Source organism: Periplaneta americana, chromosome 11 (genome assembly GCF_040183065.1).
Source record: "Periplaneta americana isolate PAMFEO1 chromosome 11, P.americana_PAMFEO1_priV1, whole genome shotgun sequence".
NCBI classification, from domain to species: domain Eukaryota; kingdom Metazoa; phylum Arthropoda; class Insecta; order Blattodea; family Blattidae; genus Periplaneta; species Periplaneta americana.
This window is the reverse complement of record NC_091127.1, coordinates 132,473,438-132,490,277: the sequence shown is the minus strand read 5'-3', so window position 1 is coordinate 132,490,277 and position 16,840 is coordinate 132,473,438. Positions and strand designations below refer to the sequence as shown.

The following is a 16,840-nucleotide window of genomic DNA, read 5'->3' as shown; positions in this document are numbered from 1 at the left end:
AGTAAAGGTGATAGTGCATCTCCCTGCTTTAGCCCGCAGTGAATTGGAAAAGCATCAGATAGAAACTGACCTATACGGACTCTGCTGTATGTTTCACTGAGACACATTTTAATTAATCGAACTAGTTTCTTGGGAATACCAAATTCAATAAGAATATCATATAATACTTCCCTCTTAACCGAGTCATAAGCCTTTTTGAAATCTATGAATAACTGATGTACTGTACCCTTATACTCCCATTTTTTCTCCATTATCTGTCGAATACAAAAAATCTGATCAATAGTCGATCTATTACGCCGAAAACCGCACTGATGATCCCCAATAATTTCATCTATGTACGGAGTTAATCTTCTCAAAAGAATATTGGACAAAATTTTGTACGACGTCAACAAAAGTGATATTCCTCGAAAGTTACCACAGTTGGTTTTGTTCCCCTTTTTAAAAATAGGTACAATTATGGACTCCTTCCATTGTTCTGGTACAATTTCCTTTTCCCAAATAGCAAGTACAAGTTTATAAATTTCGCTATATAATGCACTCCCACCCTCTTGTATTAATTCTGCTGGAATTTTATCGATACCTGGAGACTTGTACTTTTTCAGATTTTCTATCGCAATTTCGACTTCTGAAAACGTGGGTTCGGGTATAAATGGCTCAGCAGTTTGTATTTCAATTTCGTCCCGATCATTTCTATTTGGCCTATGTACATTTAGTAGTTGCGCAAAATAGTTTTTCCATCTGTTTAGGATTGGTGGAGAGTCTGCAAGCAAGTCACCATTCTCATCCTTGATCACGTTTACCCTTGGCTGATATCCGTTCTTAAATTCCTTTATACCCTTATATAAATCTCGAATGTTTTTATTCTTACTATTTGTTTCTACCTCATTCAGTTTTTCCTTCAAGTAACCTCTCTTTTTATTCCTAAGTATACGACTTGCTTCCCGTCTTTCATTGAAATAATTATCTCTCTTCTCCTCAACTGGATCCTGTAAGAATTTCAATTTTGCCTGTTTCCTTCTTTCTACTACCATGCAACAATCTTCATCAAACCACGGTTTCTTTTTCTTAGTTTCATAATAACCTATGCTCTGCTCAGCTGCAATTTTGATACTATCTCTGATATTTTCCCACACGCTATTAATATCTAATTCTTTCTCAACTTCGTCGGAACTTTCTAAAGTGGCAAACCTATTCGAAATTTCGACCTGATAATTTTGCTTAGCTTCCTCGTCCTTTAATTTCAAAATATTGAATTTAGTAATATTAACTTGTTGCTCTACTCGCTTGGCTACTGATAATCTTTCTCTTAATTCTCCAATCACCAAATAATGGTCAGAATTACAGTCTGCACCCCTGAAAGTTCTACTATACTAGTATGTCTCCGTTTATCTATCAAGATGTGACAATTTTGTCTACTGTTCGAGTTCCCGTATTGTACAACTTCTATATGAAATGTATTCCACGAGTGTCTAAAGAACACATATTGTGCTGGTATCGAAAAAAGTACAAATAATTGAGTGGTTTTGGGAAAGAGAAACTGTGGCTCATCTCGCATCAGTATACGAGACTGGTGTTACAACTGTTCGCGATTTAATAGAAATCAAGGATGAAGTGTATAGAGTATGTAAATCTACAACATGAGATATCTGCTATTCCTATCCTTCCGCTGACAGACATTACAAGGGGTTTCCTTGTTCCCTAAAATCCCGTCGTTGACAACCGAACTTAAATTAGTGAACTTCTGATTCACTACCTAGCAACGGAAAAAATAACGAAAGTGCAAGTATTATTCACTTAATTTACGAAAATATTTTATGGTACGGATTATCCGATTTTTTCGATTAGTCGTTCAGTCCACCCCCTTCATTACCACGGATAACATAGGTTCTACTGTAGTATATACCTCCTTTTTGCCTTTAGTAGTAGCAGTATTAGTAGTATTTATTTATTTATTTAACCTGGTAGAGATAAAATTACAATTAATATTAAATTTACAATTAAAATTACAATAAAAATTAAAGTACGACAAGATTACCTGATTAATGAAAGCTAAACATTTTATCATAGAAGTTAAGAACAAAGAATATTTTTGTATTTACTGAATTACAAATTAAACCTACAATAACAAAATTCTATAGTGATGAAATTACCGGATATTGAAATATTTTGTGATAGATTAAGAGAACTATTTACAAGAAACCATGTCTGAACGAGTCTCAATTACTGACAAAGTGCCTAGTAAGTTTGCGTTTGAATTCAATTTTATTTCGACAGTCCCTGATGCTAGCAGGTAACGAATTCCAGAGTCTTGGCAGGGCTATTGTGAAATAATAAGTCGGATACCTAGCCACCGGCGTGGCTCAGTCGGTTAAGGCGTTTACGTTCCGATCTGAAGTTGCGCTCGGGCGCGGATTCGATCCCTTCTTGGGCTGATTATCTGGCTGAATTTTTTCCGAGGTTTTCCCGAACCGTGAGGTGAATGCAGGTAACCAACGGCGAATTCTCGGCCTCATCTCGCTATCACCAATTTCATAGACGCTAAATAACCTCGTAGTTGATACAGTGTCGTTAAATAACCAACTAAAAAAATAAAAAATTAATAAATAAAAAAAAACTTGGATATCTAACCTTCCTTGCAGGTTGTCACAGGTGTTCGCGTCGGGCAACCTGACGTATATTCTACCCACACATCGCCTCACCGTATACCTTATGGGGGTGGTAGTCGGTTACCTGATGCATCGCACCACTGGAAGAATCGTCCTCAGAAAGGTAAACGAAACATACATTATGTCGGAAGCCATCTGCTGGCAATTTGTATTACCGTCAATTAAAAAAAATAATTTGTAGAAAAGGCGTCTGAATTTATTTATATATGTTTATTTCTTTATTATTATTATTATTATTATTATTATTATTATTATTATTATTATTATTATTATTATTATTGCTTCCACTACTAAGCCTACTACTAGCATTATGATGTTTGTGAGAGTTTATTGCCAGCATTTTACTTCCATTAAACACGAAAAGAATAATATCCCAGGTGGGAGGAATATTCTTCACAAGTTACTCATTCCCAGAAACTGTCATATTACTCTGGAAGTGGAGAGTATCACTGTCTTCTGCATTGTGATGATAATTATGTAGGAATCTATAGTCAGGGCTAGTTTCTTTCACTTGTTTGTTTACTTATTTATCTTGTGGATGTGACAGTGTAATAATGTTAATCCATTCGTCAGGATTTTTCAGTTTCTCGATCAGATTTCAAAAGTTGTTCTTATGCCAGTCGTATTGCCACTATGTTTCTGACAAGGACACTCCTATATTAATTAATCTTGTGATGGATTAGATCTCACTCGTGAAACCCATATAAAATTCATTTCGCAGTACTCCATTGTTTGTAAGAATTTTCCTGTACAAGTAGTATGTGACAGGTAGCAAAATCTGTAACGGCTGGAAGGATACTTTCGTTCTGGTTGGATGTTCGTTCACTTCTGCTGAGGCATAAGCATGAGAGGCTGTTGTGCCACGGATTATTATTGTTGTTATTATTATTATTACTACATTTAATATTATTAGTTTTCCAGTGAAACTACAGTGCATTGGAAATATAATCATTTTCCCAAAGTGTACTAGTACAGCCCGAAATAATGTTGTTAACCCAGACCACTCAGTGCGTACATTCTTGTCACCTGTAATAACTGTTTTGCAAGTACCTGAAGATAATATAATATACTTACAAGACCAGTCAAGACATAGGTATCACAGACTTCGATAATAATTGTCTCGTTGCTGCAGAATCGGTATCTTTAAGTAAGATTCACACATTGTCGAGCAGATGTGAGTGGGCTGGATAGAAACGGGTTTTCCCGGAATTGAAGTGGTGTTGTTATAGAAGACCACACAAGATACGGGTATCACTAGGCACAACAGTCGTCTTGCCTTTGCAGAAGCGGTATCGTCAAACAAGGTACATTGTTGCAGAAAAAGGTGTTGCTGGACAGTAACTGTATTTATCAGATTTGAAGGGGTATCATTATAGAAGACTACTCAAGACACATGTACTACTGAGTTCTACAACAGTTATCTTGTTGTTACAGAAGTGGCATCGTTAATCAAGGCTCACTTGTTGCAAGCAAAGGTTTTGCTGGACTGGACAGTAACTGTCTTTATCAGATCTGAAGTGGTATCATTACACAAGATCAATCAAGACACAGGCACCACTGAGTTGTACAACAGTCTTCTTGTTGTTACAGAAGTGGCATCGTTAAACAAGGCTCATTTGTTGCAGTCAAAGGTGTTGCTGGACTGGACAGTAACTGTCTTTATCAGATCTGAAGTGGTATCATTACACAAGATCAATCAAGACGCAGGCACCACTGAGTTGTACAACAGTCTTCTTGTTGTTACAGAAGTGGCATCGTTAAACAAGGCTCACTTGTTGCAGTCAAAGGTGTTGCTGGACTGGACAGTAACTGTCTTTATCAGATCTGAAGTGGTATCATTACACAAGATCAATCAAGACACAGGCACCACTGAGTTGTACAACAGTCTTCTTGTTGTTACAGAAGCGGCATCGTTAAACAAGGCTCACTTGTTGCAGTCAAAGGTGTTGCTGGACTGGACAGTAACTGTCTTTATCAGCTCTGAAGTGGTGTCATTACAAAGACCACTCAAGACAGAGGCACCACTGAGTTGTCAAACAGTCTTCCTGTTGTTACAGGAGTGGTATCGTTAAACAAGGCTCACATTTGCAAGCAAAGGTGTTGCTGGAGTGGACAGTAACTGTCTTTATTATATCTGAAGTGGTATCATTACACAAAACCACTCAAGACACACGCAACACTGAGTTGTACAACAGTCTTCTTGTTACAGGAGTGGTATCGTTAAACAAGGCTCACTTTTTGCAAGCAAAGTTGTTGCTGGAGTGGACAGTAACTGTCTTTATCACATCTGAAGTTGTATCATTACACAAGACCACTCAAGACATACACACCACTGAGTTGTACAACAGTCTGCTTGTTGTTACAGGATTGATATCGTTAAAGAAGGCTCACTTGTTGCAAGCAAAGGTGTTGCTGGACGGGACAGTAACTGTCTTTATCATATCTGAAGCGGTATCATTACACAAGACCAGTCAAGACACAGGCACCACTGATTTCAACAACAGTGTTATTGTTGTTACAGAAGTGGCATCATTAAACAAGGCTCACTTGTTGCAGGAACATGTGTTGCTGGACTGGAAATTAACGGTATTTACTCGATCTGAATCAGTGTAGTTAAAGAAGATCCTCACTAATCTCGATAACAGTCGTTTTGCCATTGCAGTTTCCCTTGGAAAGATCCCCTCATTGCAGGCATAAGTGTTGTTGCGTTGGACAAATTAAGGTCTATTTTCTGCCATTAATCTGGGCAGTAGTTGTGTTGCTATGGCCGAAAAAGTGTCGTTAAACAAGACCCATTTTTTTTAGGAAACAGATACCGCTGTGCTGTACAGCATTCATTTTGCAGTGATTGAAGGGTTTCATTAAATCGGACTACCAGTGAGAAGAGAGTGTACCTGTGCTGTCTTTGAGCGTATTCTGAATCTCATCGGTGAGCAATCCGATGACATCACGGTGTTCCGAATTCCACCGATGACGTCATTGATGCTCCACCGGTGCCATCAAGTTACAGAGGTGGTGGCAATCTCCATCAGCCGCCATCAGTGAATCTGATTGGTTCTTGTATAGGGCGGGAATTAGCAGACGAATAACATCGTGCACTGTTGTGTCATGGCGGTGTGTTCTGCTTTAGTTCTGCTGTATTATTTGTAATGAGCACAACGTAAAAACAATATGTTAATGGCTTATGAGCGAACATGTCAACAGACCAGTTATTACTACCGGTTCAAGAAATAAGTTGTTTATGATCTCTTTTATTTGAACGAGATGGCAGTACGGAAATTTCGCAAAATTTTGCTAGCGTAGCACAGGTAACCACTTACACAGTCACCATGACAGTATCGATTCTTCCAGCAGTTTTGTTCCTTATTTTCGTTGCAACGTGACGTCATTGATGCCACCCGACCGGTGAGATTCGGAATACGCTGTTTGTGGTTGCTGAAGCGATGTCTTTGAAAGGAATCTACTCATTGCAGACACAGGTGTGGCTGGGCTGGTCAGCAGCAATTATTTTGGCGCTGCTGTCTGTGTTTGGACTTTATCGAGGAGCCTTCCCAGACTACCGTTATGAACCCCATGAACACGCGCTATATGGTGCCCTGGCACCCATTATGTGGGGTGGATATATATCCTGGACCATATATGCTAGTTGGGCGGGATATGGAGGTAATTAAATTTACATTAGTTTGAATTAGATTGTTTAATATTAGAAGAGATTTGGGATGGGAAATATACCTCACTGTATATAAGATTTTGGCTTTCTGGATGTCCCTACATTGTTAATAATGTTGGCAAAGTTCTCTTCAGTAATTTTTAAGAACTTCGAAATATTAATTTAGGACGTTTACATTAGCGTTACGATCTGTTTATCTCTGATTTCAACCACCAAAGATGAAATAGAAGGCCTCAGTGTCGTGTTGCTTATCACAATTTCAATTAGAATTAGAGTCTGGCTGGGCGGAAGAGAAAGCATATTGGCTTTAGCTCTGCCAGATTAAATAAATAAATAAATAAATAAATAAATAAATAAATAAATAAATGAATGAATGAATGAATGAATGAATGAATGAATGAATGAATGAATGAATAAATGAATAAATGAATAAATGAATAAATAAATAAATAAATAAATAGAAATAATAATAATGATAAATATTATTATTTCCACTGGCAAATACGAAGAGTTTTTAGCACGTTTGTCATCGGCTTTGTACTTTGTACTTTTTCTTATTTTATTCTTCTCTGTTCACGTACTTAGGAATTTTAAAATTTCTGTGTAAGTCGACTAGCGTCATCTATTTTGACATACAACTATGTGTTTCTCTTCTAGGTAGATTAGGAGGTAACTTGAGAATAGACTATGACATAAAATGCAACACCTTTGTTCTTCTTGAATTCTCCCTGTTCCCCTTGTATTCCCTCTGTTCTAGGCCTACTCTCTTTGTTCTATTTATACTCGTCTTGTTCTCCTTGTATTCATCTTGTTCTTCTTGTATTTCTCTTGTTTTCCTTATCCTTCCCTTCTTTTTGTATTCCCATGGTTGTCCTTGCATTCCCTTGTTCTTCTTGTCTTCCCTTGTTCTCCTTGTGTTGTACTTGATATCTTTGTATTTCTTTTGTTTTGTTTCCCTTTTTCCTTGTATTCCCTTTGTTCCCCTTGTATTCCCTTGCATCCTTTTTTCTCTTTATTGTCTCTATATTTCTATTTTATCTTCTTGTTCCGCGCTGTTCGTTAATAACACCTTTCTACGTAAAGGAATGCAGCATAATAAAACTTTGCAACTGTCGAGTTTATTTGACGTAAACATCTATGTTCGAGTTACAAGAGAGAAAAATAAAATTTGACATGAAAAGTTTGCTCTGACCTGGTGTCTCTGGTGGTACCTACCATGAAAAGAGAAGGTGTTTATTCAACTTCATGCCTCGTGATTTTCTACTCCTTTCATCTCTTTCCATTCTCTATTGAATGTGTCAGTCAGTCAGTCAATCAGTCAATCAGTCAGTCAGTCAGTCAGTCAGTCAGTCAGTCAGTCAGTCAGTCAGTCAGTCAGTCAGTCTAACCAAACGACAAAACGACATGCAAGGGGCGAAGGCTTCATTAAAACTTTATATGAATGCATGTGTGTATAGTGTATGTATAATTATGTGTGTGTGGGCATGTGTGTCTATATGTATGTCTGTATTCATGTGTGCATGTATTTGTTTGTGTATGTATTTATTTATGTATGCTGCAGGCGTGTTTGGGGCGCTGCTCTCCTGGAAGTGGTTCAGGGTGTTCAGCCGAGTGACCTACAGTCTGTACTTGGTGCAGTTCTTCGTCTATTTCTACAACGTGGGCGTGCGCAGGACTGTACAATACTATACTCCGCTGCAGATGGTACGTATTCATCGACTGCAAGATATGGAAATTAAAAATAGTACATTATGCAACGAGCCTATAATGGTAGTAATTAAGACGCGAATATGTTTGTTTATGAAACGAGCGCAAGCGAGTTTCATAATTTTCATACGAGCGTCTTAATTACCATTATAGGTAAGTTTCATACGACTTTTTATGCTCGACCATATTTCTAACTTAAAATTATTCATAAGTATTCATGTTAAGGTACGATCACACGTCGCTACTTTTGCAGCGCTGCAGTACAAAAAACTGCGCAACCCTTGTACTGCGACGTGTGAACAACGGTGCAATCCGAAAAGTAGCGGCTGCCGAACCTGCTGCCCGCTACTTTTCCATGCTGCGCGCAACTTAAAAGTAGCGACGTGTGAACAGGGTTCTCAGGGTTGCAGCCGCAGCATTTTTGATATCGGTTTTGTTGAAACTTTTGCTGCGGTTGCAACTAGTTTTACCACCCAAATGTGTCAATGATACTTTTATTGTTTGGATATATTTTAATGTTAAATGTGATTAAAATAAATTTGTTACAGTTATTAAATACACAACACAGTCTGAGCATAATTGGTGACGATATAATTCATTTTTTAAATTTTCCGTAGCGTAGTTCCAAAGAGGGGGTTGCCAACATTGATTACGTGAATATACTGTTGGTTATCATTCAAGTATATAGGCGTTTTTAAAAGCTTTATGGTAAAAATAATGTCAATTTCAGAATACTAGATACGACAGAAAAGCAAATAATAGATAAGGAAGCTTTCGCATGAGTTTCTTAATAATGCGAACATAACCACAAAATGTATATTGAGAAGTCAACACGGAGATGGGAACCTGCAGCATGACTGCGGCTGCAAAAGTAGCGCCTTGCGTGTGAATAGACTCGCAACCTCCAGTTGCAACTTTTGCAGCACTCGGGTTGCGCAGCACGAAAAGTAGCGTGCAGGGCGCTACTTTTGGCTTACGTGTGAACACGACACGCAACTTTTGCAGCTGCAGTATAAAAGTAGCGCTGCAAAAGTAGCGACGTGTGACCGTACCTTTATGGTTATGTGAGGAGCGGAAATGACATTCTAAATTGTGAGATGTGCGCAGACGCGAAAGTATTGATTTTTCCGAGGAACGAATGTCATTGACCTTGATATAATCTAGAGAATAACATGAATATTGGTCTTGATATAACCTGGAAATTGATTTAGAATTGAAAAACGAGATGACAAATTGAATTTGTTTGAATATTATTTACAATTAACGCTAATTATTATAGTAACAGAACATAACCTTCTGCGACAGTATTGGATTTCCAGCCTCCGTGACTTTTCGCTAGTTGTCTTTCGATTGCATATCCGAGAATAATCGATACTTGCGCTTTAATAATGCTAAAATGGTGATTTCTCATTGGCTGAACAACTGAATTATAATGAATAGGTGTACTTTAGTGAGGTGCATTAAAAGGCTACTACCAGGTGTATAATTACTGCATTTCGGCATGGTCGAGCATAAAAATTATTACAAACCAATAAGTAATGTAGTCAATTAAAAATATAATATGATATGTGATGTGATGTGATATAATATGATATGATATATTTATTCATCTATCATATATCTGTAAGACAGACCTGTTACAATTCTACATTACCCCAGATCTCCCTTACTTTACAATTTTAATCACCTATGCCAAGTTTCGTCCCGCGCCGTAGCGTCGTGGTCTAAAGCATCCTGCCTAGGAGTCGCGTTACGGAATGCACGCTGGTTCGATTCCTCATGGGGAAGAAATTTTCTCATGAAATTTCGGCCAGTGTATGGGACCGGTGCCCACCCAGCATCGTGATGCACTTGGGGAGCTACGATAGGTAACGAAATCCGGTTGCGAATGCCAGCTATAACGGCTGGGGGGATCATCGTGCTAACCACACGATACCTCCATTCTGGTTAGATGTTCGTCCACCTCTGCTTCGCCATGTGGGCGTGAGGCCAGCAGCCGGCTGGTCGGTCTAGGCTGTAGCGCCACGGATTATTATTATTATGCCAAGTTTCACAACTAAAAAAAAAATAAACAAAAACAGAACAAAAAAAAAAACACACACACACACTACAAGATCAGTTTAATACACCATTACTTTTAACTTTCTCTTCCCATTTCATCTTCACTATCATTAAAAATTTGCCCAATATATTTAACTCTCTTATATTAGTTATAGTACATATTTCTTTATATGCTACATATCTATTCATATTCAAAAATTTATTATTCATCCACTTTTTCCTTGTATTGTCTGTTTCTTGACATTCTAATAATACATGGAACGCGTCTTCTTCCATGCTGCAAAAGGGACAGATATCCATGTAGCCAATTTACAGGTAATTACATACAAAGGGGTTAATAGCAAGTAACGAAATAATAACACCGAACAGAAACATAAAAGAGAGATTTATTAAGTGAGAAATGAAAAACGAGGAAATAAACCAAACAACATTAGATGAAGATAGTGGCGCCTCTAAGCTAAGTAAAAAGTGGTTAAATGGACAAACTCTTGATAAGTTGGATTTTTGAAACTGTAGAAATACCAAATACCTACATATTATAATATACGGTACTCAAGTTATCATGTGTTTGTCCATTTATCCATAGACCTACTTTTACTCAGCTTAAAGTCGCCACAATCTTCATCTACCGACTCTTCAACTCTTTCTTTATATTAACTTATTATACCGCACTTTATCCCAGATGATTTCATTTTGTAACTTGCGTAATATTTTTGGTGTCCAGTACATAATGCGGTGATACCATCTTAATTATTGCTTTTAATTATTGATAAAAAGTCTCCCTTAATTTCCAAATTCATTATTATTTTTTCATCTTTATTTTGCCTACCAGTGAAATTTATACGAAGGTTAAGAAATTACAACGGTTTCCATAGCTAATAATTCATCACTTTTGTATTATAGGGACTATTTTTACTGCACGGCATACTATTATTTTCATTACAGTTAAATTCTGTGTTAACAATATTTATCTGAAATATTTATAGTCTATAAAATCCGTGTTAAATGTACTGATTCCTGTTCTTGTTAAACCAATTACTTTATAAATTTCTGTAACATAAAAATTATTTTAATTTTGATTATTGAATGAATATACAGGGTGTCTCAGGAAGAATGTAAAATACTTCAGGATAATGTAGTTTGGATTAATCTACATCGATATAACCTGATATTTGTATGTCAGAAATGTAACGGTTGTGAAGTTATTGGTGGGTGAACTTTTAAATGAAGAGAAGCATTATGGACGTATTAAAAACATTGTGATATGGTATATTATTGAAAATTCTGCATATTGTGTTGTTTCAATAAGTTTATTTCATAATTAAACACAAACTCAGCAAGAAAATAAAATAATTACACAAGAAAAATTACTACTGTTGCCCTTCTTATGGATTCTATAAATTGTAAATTCACATCGTGTACTGACACCAGTTCTCTTTCCTATATCAATGAAGCACTTGGTAACTTATCAGTTTCAGATAACATATGGTAAACACGGGAAAACACACAGCTAGATGGAACCCTTCGATTGGGAAAATGTCGTCCGTATTCCTCAGCAGCAGCCAATGCATTGCCATCAGAAAATCCACAAGCAGAAAGCACGTCCGCATATTCACTAGGCGAATACACGAATTAAATATTCTGTGTGTGTTGAGCTGGCGTTACGGTGCTTAGATACTGCCGTGTGCAAAGATCTGGCGTAACAAATCAAGTATAATACTGTACATGGAGCTGCAATAACTTCCAGTATTTCTCCCCAACCGTTAGACTTGGAACATCCGTAGGCCTATGTCAGGTTAAATCGATGTAAGTTGACCCAAACTACATTATCCTGAAGTATTTTAAATTCCTCCTGAGACGAGTTTTTAATATACTTACATTGTATGTTGTGCTTCTCAGTTTTGAGTGTCTTCTGCTAATGCGTTAGAGATTTTAATTACCATGAATATTCTTCGACCAATTTTTGCAACATAGTATTTTTACGAGAACTCATTCTGTAATTTAAACTTAACCATTTGCACGTAGTAGATTGTGTACAGTAGTGGCAAAAAAAAAAAAACCGGACCGACCCTTGTAGCTGATTTCAGAGCCTTGTTCACTCCAGAGCACGATAGACTGGTAACCAAGATTTTCGTAGTTCGAATCCTGCCTGGGAAGGAAACTTTCTTTCGTTCCTTATTCAAATTTATTCCCAATACTTTTCGATTGCAGCGATATATTACTACTTAATTTTAATATTCGATACACTTTTCTGTTTTCTTGACTTAGCAACACTGAATTTGTACAGAAGTATCAAGTGTGGGTACTTTTTGAAAAGCTCTTGATGAGCACTATTAAAAAAATATATATTGAGTGTTCCATTTAAAATAAGAGATTTGGAGTTACTTCCGGTTAAACCGGATGTAGGAAAAACTCGGTAATACCATTATTGAGTTCTTAGTATATGGTTATCCCCACATACCAAGTTGGATGTCACTGAACCACATGATTCAAAAGTTATTTAGGTGGTGCGGGAATTTTAACTAACCCTGTATATATAAATATAAATTTATAACCTTTGTAAATATAACGACGTTGATGAAATTGGGTATTCTCCTAAAAATCCTTTGTGTTACGAAGTTCGTACAGTATACTGAGAATATTCAGCAATAAAGTAAAGATTAATTTATACTTTGAAATAAATAAGAAATGGCAGGATAAATGAAGGAAACTAGTCAGATACAAATATTATATCGCTGTAGGCGAAGATAATTAGCGATTTAATTGAACACACATAATTCTCCCCTTACATCCTGTTTTTTGTGTGTTTTCGTAAATCTTAGGCTATTTCTACAATCTATGTTTTACTTAATTTTTTTGTGTATCCACATTTCGGAACCATAGAGCAAAACGCGTGCAGCCATTTTTTTTTAATAAAGTATCATTCTAGATTTTCTTCCTGTTTTATTTGTCGGGGTTCAATTGATGGTACGACACATTATTTGGAATTTTTATAACTTCTTTTTTATGTTCTGTCCTGCATTCTTATTTGTATTTAGTTCTAAATTTATCTGTTCAATATTTGTGTCATCAAATAGAATTTTTGAACTCACTATTGATTTTACACAGAAAGCCATTATTTAGTTTTATCTGTTGACATAATTAAAAAAATTAGGAATGATAATGAAGTAATAATATTAACATGAACAGTAAACTATTTTAATTGTTTTGTTTTGTTTTGTTGCAGTTCGAGGTGGGAGAAGTGCTGTGCATCTTGTTGGCATCCACGGCGCTGACCCTTTTTGTCGATCTTCCCTTCCAGGAGGTGAAGAAAGTCATATGGACCCACAGTAAGTACAGAATGCTGTCTTGAGATCTCCAGTTATATTTTACGACTTCCAAGTAGTGAGAGATGACTGTATCGTTACTTTCTTATTCAAGGATAAAATAGCGAGAAATATATTTTTAAAATTATACTTTATGTAAAACATATTTTATTTATTTGTTTATTTTCATTTTTGCATACATTCTTTTAATATTTGGTATATAATCACTGATGAACTCTCTTATTGTTATTGATTCTAACAGTCTTAAGAGAGTAATCTTACGTGTAGACGAACTGTGTAATCTTAAACACCGTCGAGTTCCACCACAATTAATCCTGACTGAAGTAACTAGCTACTGTACTCGAAAGATGTGCATTTAAAAGTATGTATATTTATTTGCAGGGTGTGATGAAGTTCACATAATATGTATAAGAGTTTAATCTCTATACATCACATTTAAATTATTGCACATACTGTACTTTTCTATTCTGCTCTTTCTTGTGTTCCATGCTACAGTGAACAAGGACGTAATTCTAAATCCGAGCGAAGTGAACAGCATACGATTTTCACGTAAAGAGAATTTATATTATGAAAAACTGTCAACATCGCAGAATGTTACAGTCGAGAACAAAAAATATGCGATACTATAGTTGTCAATACTATAAATATTGGGTACGGCTACTAGATCAGGTCGTAAAGGTGATGTGGATTTTATTAAGTTGCGTAGTGGAAGCATACCAATAAAAATGCTGGATATTAAATAATATAAAATATAATTAATTAAATATGTAAAAGAATACAAGTATATACAATGAGATTAACTGATATGAAATAACAAAGATTTAATAATGAGAAATATGTAGCAATATTGAACTAAATGAAATAATAAAAAAAAGAGAATTAATAGCCGATAATCAGTACAATCAGTAGAATATATTCTAATACGTTACTTCAGGTTCAGAGTTGTATTGAAACTTAAGGGGTTAGGTACAGGTTACAACAATAAAATTTTTGGAAATATTCAACATTTTTTTTGTCCATTACTATATCTTGTAGAATAATGAAAATTAGTATGTGTAAAACACTGTCCTTCTGCTATATGAAAAGAATATTTTTACGATTTGAAAACAGTTCTTTATATATATATATTTTTTCAAAATTCAAAACGGTGGCAGTACACTGTGCAGTGATGAAGCTTTTCCCTCGTAACTCATAAACTTGTTAATTTTTTCACGTTCTATCTCATTTATTTTACTGCTGAAATTCATGTTTACAATATCTTGCTCTTTCAACTACATTTCTTAATAAATAATATTTTTTTATTTTGTGTTAAAAGAAAATACTAATATTTGACCATTTTTTAAATATATTGATTTTTTATCAATTTATAAAAAGGTAGAGAAGTGATTTTGCATTATAGTGTAGGTATGACATGCATAAATGCACACAAAACATTTCATCACAGAATGTTGGATACTTTTTGAGTTAGGAGGAAAACGCTTCATCACTGCACAGTGAATTTTGTATTTAAAATATATATATATATATATATATATATATATATATATATATATATATATATATATATATATTTTAAATCGTAGAAATATGTTTATCATATAGCAGAAGGACAGTGTTTTACACTACAAGATACAATAATGGAGAAAAAATATTATTTTCAAAATTTTGCTCCTTTAAGCTGTACTTAACCCCTTAACTCGGCTATTAATAAATTATTAACACACATCTGTACAATATTAAATTATTACAAAAATACCGTAGACTAATGAGAGAAGGAAATGTCTGAAAGAATTTAGAAAACGGCAAGCTAATACTTTACCAAACAAGCGAATCTCAGCTAATACTTTATCAATCAGGCCAGTCTCTCAATACCCAATACATGTTACTATAATCTGGATCCAGCCGAATAATCTATCGTACCCAACGTATAACTACCGCGTTCTCGAAACTTCAATATTAATCAAAAATTAATCTCCGCGACACAATTTAAAACCCTCTAGTCTACATCTCTACGGAAAGGCGAATTTCCGAGTAACGATAAATAATCTCTGAATAACAGGTCTACATGTGTAGGCCGAGGCTAATTTCCGAGTGTTGGTTGATGCGATACTACTCGCCTAACCAAGTAATCTCTCATTTCCCCCTCCCTCGTCTACCCACAATTCCTTGCTGCTATTAGGATAGAACATTCGGGAATATGTCGATAATGTAAGTGGCGCTAGCTGCTGAAGAGCTGCCCGAGCGTTCGAGCCGACGTGCACGGCTCAGACTACAGTACTGAAGTTGTCCTGAATATGTAGGAATTTCTAACAATCACGGTACATTGATGATTGCATTAAGCACTTTATTGTATTTACTGAGGAACTTTTTTTTTCATCAAAGATAGTGATCACGTCAAAAATTTTGTATTAAAATTCAGCATAATACAAAGCCAAGTCTATAAAATCTAATTCTACAGGATAAGGTTTTCTTTGAGTGATTTATTTCACAAGTTGGGATTATTTACTCCAATTGTAGGAAGATAGTTCAAGATAAAAGACATGAATTTCATTTCATGTGAATTTCGAGTTGATTTAAGTTTAGTAGCTATTAAGTGTTTCCTGTATAACATGGTTTTTATTCTTGCTTTTCAGATACAAAAAAGGCAGCGAAAAGTGAATAAAGTACAGTTCAGACTATATAAGAAAATAGACATCAGTGTGTTGAAAACGGACGAAAATTCGTGTCCTTTTATGTGACGATTGAGCTGATTTAGCATTCAGACACAATCAATTTTGATCACAGGATTAGCGCAGCAGAATCTCAACTGTACATCATTCTGTTATTTTACAAGTATCTACAAAAGCAACAAAATATGTTACAATTCTCCCTAACACACAGTATACAGTATTTCAGTAGTTATAGGTGAGGAGGCGAGACCTGGCATTTGAACTATGAGAGAGAGGAAGTAAAGAGCTATCAGAAACAAACTTTGTTTCAGGATAGTTAATTTATACGGATCTACAGACACGGAATTTCATCTGAGAACTAAAATCTATCTTCGCACTCCATACCTATTGGTGATATAGCCACGATACATGATGAGGTCACAGGACAGGTTTTGCCTCCTCTACCATAACATTGTACGATCTACTATAGTTTTCATCATCCACCGTACACCATACAACATAGACTGTTCACCTCCCACTATCCACCATACACCATCCACCATTCATCATCCACCATCCACCGTCCACCATACACTATCCACCGTCCCCCGTCCGCCGTTCACTCTCCACCATACACCGTTCACCGTTCACTGTCCACCATCCACTATCCACCACATACCATATACCATCCACAATACACCATACACCATCCACTATTCACCATCATTATTAGTTATTTTAAATTTTCATATATTTTGAAAC

At 35.8% G+C, this 16,840-nt stretch overlaps 1 protein-coding gene across 1 annotated transcript in view; it reads left to right on the top strand.

Annotated features, from left to right (window-relative positions):
- LOC138709337 (uncharacterized) overlaps nucleotides 1-16,840 on the top strand; it is a 439,964-nt gene that overhangs the window by 129,559 nt on the left and 293,565 nt on the right. Inside the window, exons 10-13 of the mRNA XM_069840036.1 lie at nucleotides 2,640-2,769; nucleotides 6,140-6,329; nucleotides 7,898-8,040; nucleotides 13,331-13,433. Of these exons, the coding sequence (XP_069696137.1) occupies nucleotides 2,640-2,769; nucleotides 6,140-6,329; nucleotides 7,898-8,040; nucleotides 13,331-13,433 (566 nt within the window). The remainder of the gene's footprint in view (nucleotides 1-2,639; nucleotides 2,770-6,139; nucleotides 6,330-7,897; nucleotides 8,041-13,330; nucleotides 13,434-16,840) is intronic.